The following is a 13,856-nucleotide window of genomic DNA, read 5'->3' as shown; positions in this document are numbered from 1 at the left end:
TGCTGACTTTTGTTAAGAGTCTTGAATTGGGAACACATAAATCTAAGATTTCTTGTCATAATTATGTGATTATTTTTTTAAAAAAATGATTTAGAAGGAAGCTTCCTCACTGGATAGCACTTTCCTCACATGTACTTACATTTTATGATAATTTAATATTTTTCTGGGTTTTGTCTTCATTTTCAGCTTGTACCATAATTAAGGTCATCATGAGTTAATTAGCTATACAAGTGAAGACTTTTATAACATGAATATATATATATATATATATATATATATATATATATATATATATATATATATATATATATATATATATATATATATATATATATTCATTCTATTTAATGCTTTGGGACAGATTTAATTGGGTTAGCAGGTTCTGAATATTTAAACGGAGGCACTATTAAATAAACACAAAAATAGTTTACAAAGCTAACTCTTTCTTTTTTCTTTTTGGTTTCTTTACATTCTTCTACATTTCATTTCTGAGTCAATGGGTTTCATTACAGATGTACTGGAGTGTCACCTTTAGTGGATCACGGACTTGTGGATTTGTGTCTCACTATTGCTTTCAAGTAGACATGACTCGTTTGGAGTTCTTGGTGAGTCTGGTTCATAGATGCAGTACACTATTTTGGAAGCATTGGTACTTTAAAATAGAATAATATACAAGTCTCTCTCAAACATTACAAAAGTCACATACACTGGGCTATCTGAAATTTATATTGAAAGAAAGTTATTTAAGAGAACAGATCAAATGACTTAATCTACTGATAAAGCAATGGAATTTGCCAAAGCCTTTACTAATTATCTCCACTAACAAGCATGGTCAGTGTCGTCCATGCTCACGCTGCTCCTTCGGCTACTTCCTTTTGAAGCCCCAGGAGATAACGATGAGAGAAGCGGGTCAGTAGCTCCGACGGGAGAGAGGGTATCGTCCATCAGGATGTCTTCCAGTTTGGATCCTACTTTTGTAGGGACGGTGTAAGTGCCAGCGGCAGCCTCAGTCGCATTGGCCAGGCTATCGTTGAAACTGATGGTGCCATCATTAAGGTCAAGAGTGGTTGTGCAAGACAGGTCTGGATGATGCTGCAAAATCTCTTGGGTGCAGTTGTCAAGGGCACGCTCTTGTTTGATAATCCTGTTGACCATCTCCGGTGAGCAAAGGCCTGTAGACGGGACAATGGAAAGTCCATGCGCTCGAGCCTGCATCTCAAGTTCCTGTTATGAAGACACACATGAAATGAGAAATGCACGCAAAAGAGTGGCCACTCTGGAAATTTAATAACCCTTCCCCTTCTGGCAACCCCTCACATTTCAGTAACATATATAAATGTAACTTTCAATCCACTACACTACACAGGGAAGGTGAAACCACCAAGCATAAAACTAAGTGTTTTAGTGGACTCACCACCAGACTTCTCCAAATGAGAAATTCCAGGTGATGTTGAAGGCTCCTGTTTAAGCAAAGCTTTGAGGAATGTTCTGGGACATGTAAAGGATTCTCATAAAAGGCCAATACATATGGGAAGCCAAGCCTACTCTTATTTACTTCATGGTAAGAATATATATAATATAAATAAATAATTACAAACTGTTCAAAGATTCAGACTGAACCAAAGCTGCTCCCTCCATCCTGTGTGTTACTGCTCAGATATTTCATCATTGTTGTTTTTTTGTTAACTCGTCCTGTCCTACCAGCATAAGGCATAGTTAAAAGATTCAGACTGGACCAAAGGCTTCTATAGGTTCTAAACAGGGTTGCCAACAGATCTGTAGAATGATGTCCTTTAATGTGTAGGGCAGCTGAAGTTTTTCATGGCATGTAGATAAACAACATCACCTGGTACTTAACATCCCATTAAGCAACTAATAGAGACAGGGCATTTTCTTAATCCACATGGTTGGCAACCCTGGTTATAAATTACATAGTTTTGAGGCCTTTCTGTTCCCTAAAACTGTTATTCCATATAACAATATAACACTGATAAGTTGGTGCTGTGTAGTTTTCGGGTTTACATAGCTGAATTCAGACATGATTTGTCACAAAGTACTGGATAGAGGTTAAAAAAAAGAGTATTCATATTCTACATACTATGTGTTAAGCAAAATAAATGTGTTATCATTTTAGTTACTTTACCCTGTCTTTTTAAGCTTTTACAGTGCTTTCCTAAGGAGAGTTACTCCAGTCTAAGCCCATTCATTTCAATGGGCTTAGACTGGAGTAACTCTCCTTAGGAATGCACTCTTAGTATCTAAGCCAAAGAAGGGTAAAGTAAAATTTTGAATTCTAGGAGGACACGGTCACGTCCCACTGAAGTTCCCACCACTGTCACCCCTGTTGGTTAATGGTCATCCATTCTCGTTAGGGAAATCATCCATTCTGCTTCCCCTCTATCATTTAAAAGAGTTGTTGATTATATGTGTATATTATATAAGTATATATACAGAAAAATATGTATATAATATATGGGGAGGCGTCATCTAGTACTTTTGCCCTCCTTCAAAAAAAAATTGCAGATTCGGCCCTGCCCTTAAGTGTCACCTCCAATCCAATCATTGACCAAAGCAGCCTAATATCTGATCCACTCAGAATGATCCATCAAGGGGACAGTTTTACCATCGTTTCACACCGGGATCTTTATAATCACCCCATATCGGAATGTTAGGTGTCCCCTCCTAATCTGCCCAGTTTGGGTAACATGGACGATGTTTTAGATCACTGATGCTGGTGAAATCCATAGTTACCTAGTTCAGAACATGAATTTGTACAGCTCATGATACTCAGATTTATACAGCCCACTCCTGAGGAGGGGAGAGCTGTGCCGTGGCTGTTGGTGGTGCAAAAACGGCAGAGCTGGGCTGGCTCCTAAGCAGTTTGCTGAATCACAGCCCACCAAGAAAAACCATGAAAATGCAGAAAATACATGGGAGGCACTCAATGGTGTGGGTGCGCTGAGGCAATGGGGCGGGCCAAGGAGACAGCATGAGGGTGATGAGGCGGACTCCTGGGGGGTGGAGTCAGGCAGCAGTGGGGAAGACCGGCAGCAATGGGCACGGCCAGCTGGGTGTGTACCCTGCCCCTGCAACAGAGATGATCGCAGGGAGGGAGGGGCCGAATGGTCAGAGGCAAGCAGCGGGGGTGGCCAGCAGGGCTCAGCCGGTGGACCTCCCAGTGCCGGACAGGAGGATAGGTGGGGGGAGGGTGTGCTTGTGGCAATAGCCTCCCTGCCCTGCACGCACCAACCAAACATCTGGGCTGGAGTCACCAGCCACCACCTCCAAGCGTGCCAGCCACAGCGGGGGTGTGGGGCATGGGTGGGCGCTGGAGAGCAGAGGGGAGTGGGGGTTAATGTTTTGCTTGCTGGAGAGGGGACCCCTTGGAGGCAGTGGGGAGGGTGGCCCAGCTGCAGGGGGAAGGCCCATCATGCACATCAGGCCATCCAGGGACCCCTCCAACCACTCCTGCCCCTCCACGAGGTTCTGGGTCAGTCCAAGCATCATCTCCAGGTTGCCCCTGATGGCAGTCACATTAGTGGCCAGGGTCACCATCCAACGGTTGGCCCATGCGGGTGTCCCCTGCCACACACGGTGGGCTTCCAGCAACTCCCTCTCATGGCCACCCACATGGAGGAGAAGGTTGGGGGATGAGCTGGACCAGTCTAGGACCCCGTGCCCACAACTTCCAACTTCCTATTCTCCACCCCCCTATCCAGAGAGACAAGGACAGCAGTGGATGAGGCAAGAGGGCTTTATTATCCGGGGGAGTGCGGGAATTCAGAGATCAGGCCACCTGGGCGGGCCAAACGGGCAACAATGTGGCCGGCAGGGGTTCCAGAGGTGGCCAAGACATCTTGGCCTGGCCGCAGTAGGCTGCTGCGGGAGCATCCCCCCCCCCCTGTGCTGGTGCTGGCATCAGGGTGCTGCTCGGGGTGGAGGTGTCAGGTTCCTGGCTGTCTGGCCAGCTTGCTGCCTCTCCAGGGCTGTGGAGACAGGCCACAGTCTGAGGGGTGGATTGATGGGCAGTCGGTGATAGTGTGTGCTCCCATGGCAAGGATGGACATGGCCCTGGCTTGGGGAGGGTGGCTGCTGCTTGGGCGTGGGCATGGTTCCTGCGCTGCACATGGCCGGGCCAGTTAGGGAGGGCATGACTGCTGTGTGAGAATCAGTTGAGGCCAGCTCCTTACCCGTGACAGTGAGTCCGGGACCCGGAGTTCAAGAATGGTGCCTCTGTAGAACCTGCAAGAGAGTCAGACCGGGGGAGCTCGGCCACACATCGTGTGGACCTTGCTCTCCCGGTTGGGTGTTAGTGCAAAGTGACAGGCCAGGTGTGGAGGGGGCTTGGCCTCGTCTGTCGCCACCAACGTGAGTGCAGCCACGCTCATTCTAAGTCCCCCGAGTGGACTCATGCGTGAGGGGTTGAACCCCTCCTTGCAAGGGGTTCCACAGCCACTAGGGAGCAGTGGGCGAGGCCACAGTGAGGCGGCCAGACAGCTCGGGAGGAAGATTGCATGGGACTCTCTTTGCTGCGCCAGGTAAATACCTGGCATCCCTTTCTGTCGTCAAATGTGGGTGTTTCTGTGCCAAAAGCCCTTAGGAATGCATCTAGTGCAGGTTATGCCCCTGGGGACACTCCCTTTAACGACAGCGTGGCCCCCATTCTGGTGCTGATGCAGAGGTTGTTCTGGCGCTGGCGCGGCCCCATTCTGGTGATAGTGCAGAGGTTGTACTGCTGCTCCTGTGATGTCGCTCGCCACCGCCTCTCCGCACTGGCCTAAATGTGCTTAAACTGCTCATTCCAGTGGCATTTGTGCCAGCGCTGGCCTTCCACCGCCTCCTAAGCTGATTCGGCCCACACCCTCAGGAATGGGCTGATAATGAGCTAGATCCTGCCAGCCCATTTAAATTACCAAAAGGCAATTCTTGGGATTGTAGGACCCGTCAGATGGGATGGGAACTGCAGTGTGGAGGGAAATTGGACTAGATACAGAGGAAAAGCTGGTAACATCAAACTCCACAAATTGAACATTATTTCCTTGAAGGTTTTTGCCCAACGTGGAATGCAAAATGTACTCTATTGAATTCTAAAATCCTGTACATAAAGCATAGCTCAGACAGACCTAAGCAAATATTCCCAAGGATTAACATGCATTTAACATTGACTTGGAAAGGATTTTTTTTTCTACTCAATATAAGCAGGAGATGTTAAGAGGCAAAGACAATAACAAACTCTACAGCACCAGGAACTAGGTCTGACAAACTCCAGGACTGCCCAGCTTCTTTGCCCTCTCAAGATTCTGGAGTATTCCTAGTTTGTGCGCCATTCTTTCGGCCTTTACAAGTCATTTCTTTCAGGCCATTTCCTCAGCTCTGTCTGAACTATGCTTTTGGTCCTGGTCTTAAGTCTATGACTACAAATTGATTTAGATGTAAAATCTATTTGCTGTGTCTGCAGAATTCCCCCCCCCCATTCAAGTCAATTTAGAACTCTTGAGGGAGAGGGAAAGAGAGTTACTTACTACAAATGTCTCCCTGTGTTATCAGTCATCAAATCAGCCATTGACTTCGCTAATTTCTACATATGTAGAGGCATTTCACTACTGTTGGTCAAGAGGACTGCAGAATTATGATCGCACAACCTTTTTCAGACGAATTACTTTGCTGTAGAAAACACCATATACGCAGCTCCACTGTGTACGCAATCAACAAACCTGTATTCTGAGCAAAAGGTGTCTGTTGGCATGCTCCAGTTTCTTTTGTCTGTTTTCTAGTTCTTTTGTACGCTGCTGTTCTCTTTGGAGCTTACGGATATAGTCCACAGAGGCCTTTAAAATAGTTCCCTTATTCCAGCGCATGTCCCTGCAAAATTAATATAATTCATTCAACTTGTTAAAAAAAAATACTGGGGGAGGGAAATGAGGGAAAGCTATTTATGATACAGGAACTAAATTTAAATGCCATTTTTGTTTGTTTCTTGATAAAAAAAGAATAGCTTCATTACACTAGGGGGAGCAGCTGGTTAACTTATTTTCTGGTAGCTTACAGAAGAAAATTAAAACTCTTATCACCTGTGGCACCATGTCTAAATACAGAAAACAACCAAACCCTTGAGTTCTGCTTAGCAATATTCAGTTTCCTCTGCCTCTTTCAAGAAACTAGCCCCTGCAACCCTCCCTAACCTCCAAAGCTATCTACTCACTAATTTTAAAATAGGGAAGGAGGGAATCTCCCTTAAATATTATCGTTTGCTGTACAAACCGCCCAGCTTTAGCATTATGCTAAAATCTTGATGATTTTCTTATAATCTTTGCCAATTTAAATACATTTGCATTAAAACAGCAGAAAACAGAGCACAGCACATTCACTATGGATATTTTAAGAGTGGAGATGGGAACACATTTAAGTGCCAGGTCAGTTTCCTTTGGCAGTGATCAAGTGTTTTAGGTTTCCCCCAGTGCAAGTTCAGGAACACTCTACAAACCACAGGAGGGGTGGTTGTGGCAGAACAACTTGTTATTAATTATTCAGGGCTGGGTTTGAAATGAGAGCCTTTTATCTTGCTGTTCCTCACCCTCCCCATAGTGAATATCCCATGTCATAACTTCATGACATTATGCACCCCATCCACCTCCTCAGCCATTGACATAGACTGGATGCAAAGATTTACTCAACATCATGATGCCATAATGTAGGGCAAGTGACAGTGAAGGACTCAACGTAAGATACCATTTTTGGTAAAATTATCATATCTCCCTTAACAACACTCTTTTGTTCCAGTGATATACATTGTCTATCTCTGACTACTTGCTACTCTATCATCATGCTACGCTATTTTTTTTTTAATAAAAAGGCAGAAATATTATAGATCTTTGTTCTTTCCTTTGAGAAATACAAACCTAGGTCTTGGATCCTACAGAACATTTCTACTGACGGAATGGATATCCATCAGCAGAGTAGACCTTTCTTAAAGGTAAAGGTTTCCTGTGCAAGCAAAGTTAAACTTATTCTATCCTATATCTTATACTACAAGAATATCCAGAAGCTTAAGCTCAGTAGGAGAAATATGGACTCATTTCACAGAGAAATTTACTCATATATAATAATTCATTATTTGACGTAATAGTACTTACGGATCATTCGATTTGGGTATCAAAGTGCCCAGTTCTTTTATACGATCATTAATATTGAATCGCCTTCTTCGTTCAACTTTTAAGAAATCAATACAAATTAGCAATCAGGAAACATACATGTCACAAAGTTCTTGCAAATACAAAAGTTCTGCTATGACTACTTTTTCCCCATAGCTGATGCACGCTTGTTTGTCCACAAAACCCACGTCTGGCAGAGCCAAGGGGATAGGGCAAACCCTGTTTCTGTTGTGTCTCTTTAAATTGCAACATTTTTTATGACACAAGAATAATCAAAATGATTATTCTTTTGCAAATAATCATCCATTTGCAAGCAGCACTCTCCACTGGAAGCTAGCAGGAAGTTCTGCTTATTAATTAGATCAGTGGTTCTCAACCTTTTTCGAGTCGCGACTCCCTTTTACAATTGCTAAGTAACCTGCGACCCTTGTCACATTTGCATAAATTTGCATAAATGACATTTTCAATAGGATAAAGAAAACAATTTGTTTTTTTGGCAGTCCAGGGTATCCATATATATATAATTACTTTAAATTTTAAAGTTTAAAACAAACAAGCAAACGGTACTACCACCTGTTGCGCAGCAGCTGTGACTGTGAGGCACGGCAACCTTTCCTGGCACAGAGGAAAGAGTGCCTCTGAGCATGCACTGCATTCCTTGTCCTCCCCTCTCTCCCCAAAAACTCTTCCAAGAAGCCGGGGCACTCGCGAGGAAACCCCCTCTCTTGTGACTGGGACACTGCTTGTGCACAGAACTGAAGTTATCCCTCAAAGCGGAGCTCCGTTTAATCACCTCACGAGAGCGAAGGGCCAGGAAAGAGCCGAGGGCCGCTTATCCCGCTCGCACTTTTCGTGCCTTTTTCTCCCCTCCGCCAGTCACTGCTCCTTCTGCGCCTCACCGAACCTGCGCGCTCGAGGGGGAAATCCCGAACTGCGCATGCACCTCGACTCTCTCCCCCTTGGCCTTGCCAGAGCGGAACTGATGACTCAGGGCAGAGCGGAACTGATGACTCAGGGCAGAAAAGCGAAGCCACACTACAGACACGCGCACTTGGATTCCAGGCTGAAGCTCCCGCCCCACCCGAGCGCGGCTAAAAGTAAAAACAACATGGCTGTAGCGGCCTCAAGGGGGACCGCCCTCTTCTCCTCCAAGACCTGAACTGGCCGAGCCAGGGGAGCTTCCTCAGCCTCCCACACATCCTGCTGCATCATCCGCCCGGCACAGGTGCGACCGAGCCCAGGGCTGGCCCGCCCGCCTCTCAGTTGGGCAGCGGGGCTACAGCTGGTGTGCGGCGGCATGCGGCCGCGTCTCTGCAGCCCGGCTCCTTCTGGCTGTCGGTCGGCCAGTTCCTCACCTCTCTGCTTGGGGTCTTCCCTGCCCTCACGGACGGATCAGGGTTACAGGGTGTCTGGGTTAGTCCTGGACAGCCCGGGATGGGGGCTGCCCCAGGACAGTGTCGGCGACCCCCCAGAAAACACTTCGCGACCCCCTTGGGGGTCCCGACCCCCAGGTTGAGAACCACTGAATTAGATAATTCCCACATTTCCCTCCAAAAATACGAAGAGTACTAAAAGATATCCTTTAAAACCTTACCGAAGAATTAACAAAAAATGCTTGTTATGACTAGTTTTTAATCCATAACACCAAATAGACCTGGGCTGTGTTCTTCCCAGATACCCTACATTTGCTAAACCAAAGCCCCTTTCTAAGGATCCAAATTGTTAAATGTAGCTTATTCAAAAAATAACTGCACCAAAGTTTACTTTGGCACACTTTTCTGTGAGTGGGAAAAATATCCTAGTTTTCATGATATGTACTGAATGTGGCCTGGGTTTATTTTGTGTGAGGCTAATTCCATCAATCTTTCAGAATTCTATAACAAGAAAGGAACAAAATTTCAGCCAAGTAACATTAGACGTAAATCAAAAAAGAAGAGTGTGATCTAAGGGAATGAATGGGTTACCCAGCAATCCTTCTAAAGGTATCCTGCCAGCATCCTACATTTTTTTGTTTAAAAGGGCAGTGTAATGTCCAGTTTTTGAGACCTTTGTTTGAAAATCTCCCCCAAGCCTGTGTTGACCAAAACATAATTAGAATACAAATCAATGAATCTTTACCTGCTCAAGCACTGCTGAACAGAAATAGGAGACTGCAGCTATTCCTTCTGGCACAAGTTCACTGATTTAAAGGAGGATTGTGAGATAAAATTGCATCTACCGTGTCAAACCTCTGACTGCTGTCAAACCTCAGTTAAATATAACCAGAAGTGGAAACAAGAAACTTACTCAAATTGTGGTTATCTTTCTTTTGTCTCTCTTTGGCCAGTGCTCTTGCCTCAGACTCTGTGGGAAATACACATGCTGAGCATGTTAATAAAGTAGTTAGAATTAAGGAAGTGTAAGAAAGGCAATAAATATCAGCAAACTAAAAACATTCAGTCTCTGGTTCATAGTATTTCAACATGCACTATTGCTGAAAGTATGTGCTGATATGTGCTGTGGAAACACATGCAGTGTGTGTGTGTGTGTGTGTGTGTGTGTGTGTGTGTGTGTGTGTGTGTGTGTGGAGGATGCTTCAGGGAAGTATTCCAACCAACATAGTCATCTGATCTGGAGCTTAAATGTTCAAGAAGCTAATGATAACTAACTTATGGTGCTAGCATTGTCCCTGTTACCTGGAATAGTTTTTTTAATGGTCAATTTAAACATTCAGGGGAACAAACTCTTTATACCATACCACTCCTGAATGCAAATGAAGGACTACATGTTTGACCAGAAGATCAGAATGCCAGAAAGAATGCCAGCCTGACTTCCCAAATGATAACAATATTCCAAAGTAACAATATCCTATTCACTCAACAATATACTGGTTTAAAAGAAGCCATGTGACACCCAGAAGTTGATTTCTATACAGTCTGTGAAATCTATCTCTTAACAAGATTCCAAGTTTTAAGGTACTTCTACAGGTCACCTTCCCCAACAATGGAAAACTGCAAATTCCAAAATAAAATGGCTAGATTCCAGTCCAGTAGCACCTTAGAGACCAACACGATTTTCAGGGTATAAGCTTTTGAGAGTCTATGTAGCAAAAGTCAGCTAATGGAAAATTCCCACAATAGCAAACAAAGGGCATTTTTTGCGAAGCTCCTGTGGGAGCATTTTTGGGGGTAGAGGTCCCAAATTTTCACGGTAGCTTTCAGGTACTCTCCTTGCACGAACCCCAATGTTTGGTGAAGATTGGGTTGGGGGTCCAGTTTTATGGGCTCTGGAGAGGTCGCCCACTCACTCCTCCATAGACGAGCATTAGATGATTAGTGTACAGAGAATCTGACTCTCAGCTTCCTGCTTCTGTATGGAGTCGGGAGGGGGCAACCTCTCCCAGACCCCATAACTTTGGTCCCCTCGACCCAATATTAACCAAACTTGGGGGTTCTTGCAAGGAGAGTCCCTGCAAGCTACCCTGAAAATTTGGGGGCGCTACCTAAAAAAATGCCCCCCCCCCAGGGCTGAATTTTGGCCTGGCCAGGAGTCTCTTCTCCTGATTTAAAAGTTGTTGTGTGTGGATTTGTTCTGGCTTTCTAATCCCTGCTGTGGCCTGGAGTTGGCATAGGCCAGAGTTAGGCCTGGCCTGTGGTCTCTTCTTGTGATTTAAAAGTTGCAGTGTGTTCAAACTTCAGGGAGATCTGTTTGCCTTGCCTTTCTTCAGCTATTTAGAAGGCAGTTTCTCAAGAGCTAGTTGCAGAGGGTAAGCTGGAGACATATACAAATGCAAAATAGGCAGTCTCCTTGCGATTCATATGCAGACTGAGCCAGCTTCAAGCACACAGGAAAATGTCCTTTTAAAATCCAAGCCTCTTGCATGGGATGAAACCGGCTTCTATTCATTCCAATGGGCGGATGGGGAGGACCCCTTCCAAACCCCATAACTCCGGAACCCCTGACCCAATCTTCATCAAACGTGGGGGTTCTTGCAAGGAGGGTCCCTCCAAGCTACCCTGAAAATGTGGGACCTCCAGCTCAAAAGATGCCCCCCCCCAGAGCCGCGGAAAGCCACAAATAGGTTTAAATGTCCAAATTTAAATGGCCAAATTTTTCGGGAATCCCGAATTTAAACCCGAATTCCCACCTACCCCGACATAGGGGAATACGAAGTTCGGGGTTCCCCGAAAAAAGGCCACTTAACCCCAAATCCGAATTAAAACAATTTTTTTTAAAAAAATTCAACAGCCCTAGTGAACACTTCATGCTTGAAACAGCTACATGCCAGCATTCTACTGGTACATACTGCAAGTGGTCTAAGAAATACTTAAGCACAAATATCAGGGTGAATATGTCATGGGTAAAAAAACATGTGTGGCTATTTTTAAGCATGATAGAAAACCAAAAAAAGGGGGGAAAGAACACAACCAAAAAGTACAAGGAACCTAAGGGTTGAGCTGAGAACTAAAAATTCTTTAAAAGTATTATATTTATATATTAGGTGTACACAATATAATGGATAAATAACACTGGGCCTGGACTACAAGCTACATGTAAAACCACAAGTATAAACCGTTACAAAAATAATTAACACCGTTGATGACAAAATATAAATGACCATAGATAATACGTGTTTCGGCCTCTTGGGCCTTCCTCAGTGGTCAAACTTAACAGTTTCATATAAAATACCTTGTAAAGTGCATTTCTGGATGTGTTTTTGAATAATAATGTTTTGTATAATTTGACCACTGAGGAAGGTCCAAGAGGCCAAAACGCGTATGGTCTATCGGTCATTTATATTGTGTATGCCTAATAAATATATAAATATAATACTTTGAAAGAATTTTTAGTTGTCAGCTCAACCTTTAAGTTCCCTGTTTTCAAGCAGGGCCTTGCTCCTAAAAATGGTATTCTTTAAAATACTGTTCTCATTTACCTGTAAGTTCCCTTTTTATATTAGGAAGGTTAGCAGGACAAGAATTGCTAACGTTGAGTCCTGGAGGAGGCATGCCTTGGTTGCCATAAATGTCTACCAGATTACCGGAGACAGGAAGCTGGGAAAGAATGAAAGAGGAGAGGGATTATTCCCTACATTCCAACCATAATTCCTTGATAGAGAAAGCTGAAGCATCAACCGCCATCATGTTTCTATCACTTTGCCCTTACAAATGCAAGGTTTCTGTAAAAGAGTACACATTAATCATGGATACAAATTATAAGGTAGCTAGCTGTGTTGGAAGTTGTGTAAAAGAAAAAAAATTCAGAAGTGCAGTACTTTAAAAAAAATGAGGACCAAATGAAGTTTTGCAAAGACGTTTTTGAGTTCTTCAGTAAGCTGCGTGTCTAGAGAAACTAAGAAGTCCTCACCGGATAAGATACACTGGACACCAGAAGTGCCAGGCTGCTTTGGACCAACTAAAGCAGACACTCACCACTGCACCGGTTTTAATGGCACCTGATTTCCAACAGCCCTAAACACTATTCATATTTATAGCAAAACATTCATTACGTAAATCTTTCTTCTTCTGTTTTAATTTAATTTAATTCTTAGTTTTCTGCTGTATAATTGAAAAAGATACTGCATTTTTTCTAAAATTCTGAAATTGGTCTTTCATGCATAAGGATGTTAATTTTGCCGTAGGCACATATTCAGTTAACTTATTCATCCATTCATTCTACTCTGGGTATTTCTCTGCCTTCCATTTTGCTGCATATGTTACTTTTGCAGCTGTCACCATGTGTGTGTGTGTGTTAAGTGCCATCAAGTCGCTTCCGACTCATGGCGACCCTATGAATCAATGTCCTCCAAAATGTCCTATCTTTGACAGCCTTGCTCAGATCTTGCAAGCTGAGGGCTGTGGCTTCCTTTATTGAGTCCATCCATCTCTTGTTGGGTCTTCCTCTTTTCCTGCTGCCCTCAACTTTTCCTAGCATGACTGTCTTTTCCAGTGACTTGTCTTCTCATAATGTGTCCAAATTACGACAGCCTCTGTTTAGTCATTTTAGCTTCTAGGGTCAGTTCAGGCTTGATTTGATCTAGAACCCACTGATTTGTTTTTTTTTGGCAGTCCATGGTATCCGTAACACTCTCCTCCAACACCACATTTCAAAGGAATCTACTTTCTTCCTATCAGCTTTCTTCAGCTTTCACACCATACATAGTAAGTCACCACGTACTATGTATTTTTGGGATATTACTTGGTAAAATATTTAGTAACATATTTTTCGGATCCATCACAAACTGAAGTTTTAGTATCTTTTGCATTTCATCATGTACTGCTATCTTACATATCCACCATATATGATAAAATGTTGCATTTCACATGTGACAATTTCTAGGGAGGAAAAGGTCCACTGCAGAAATTTACCGCATCAAATTTAACGCTTTTCATGGAAACAGCCTTTTGCCATTCTCTGCAAATTCTTGAATACTCGAGCACAGTTATCACTGTAGCAAACAGGGCCTAAACCTTTGCAACAGAACAAGAGAATCGTTGTTTGCTCTGAAGAACTATTTATAGGCTGTAAGCCGACTTCTTCCTCTGCTGGATTTTTTTTTTAAATATACCTTTGTAAGAAGCCTTAGAACTCATTGCTGCAATTTTAAAGAATGAGCTGTCTTTTATAGAAAGACAGCTATTGCTTTTCCAAAGCAAGTTTCATTTAACTGATGTTATTGCAGCAAGAAATTACACCTGGATATTTTTTTTTAAAGGAAGGGGATCA

At 43.6% G+C, this 13,856-nt stretch overlaps 1 protein-coding gene across 4 annotated transcripts in view; it reads right to left on the bottom strand.

Moving 5' to 3' along the window:
* Nucleotides 1–343: 343 nt before the first annotated feature.
* Nucleotides 344–13,856, bottom strand: part of MITF (melanocyte inducing transcription factor) — a 54,121-nt gene continuing 40,608 nt past the window's right edge. For 2 of the 4 annotated variants that reach the window (XM_056849421.1, XM_056849402.1), the window contains exons 5-9: nt 12,067–12,184; nt 9,438–9,512; nt 7,134–7,209; nt 5,715–5,862; nt 344–1,224 (exon numbers count right to left, since the gene is read on the bottom strand). In XM_056849421.1, the coding sequence (XP_056705399.1) occupies nt 820–1,224; nt 5,715–5,862; nt 7,134–7,209; nt 9,438–9,512; nt 12,067–12,184 (822 nt within the window). In that variant the 3' untranslated portion in view covers nt 344–819. The remainder of the gene's footprint in view (nt 1,225–5,714; nt 5,863–7,133; nt 7,210–9,437; nt 9,513–12,066; nt 12,185–13,856) is intronic. The other 2 variants (XM_056849429.1, XM_056849412.1) reach the window with 1 other exon arrangement.

Source organism: Euleptes europaea, chromosome 1 (genome assembly GCF_029931775.1).
Source record: "Euleptes europaea isolate rEulEur1 chromosome 1, rEulEur1.hap1, whole genome shotgun sequence".
Classification (NCBI taxonomy): Eukaryota; Metazoa; Chordata; class Lepidosauria; order Squamata; family Sphaerodactylidae; genus Euleptes; species Euleptes europaea.
Note: the sequence above shows the minus strand (reverse complement) of the source record. Positions and strands in the feature narration are given on the sequence as shown.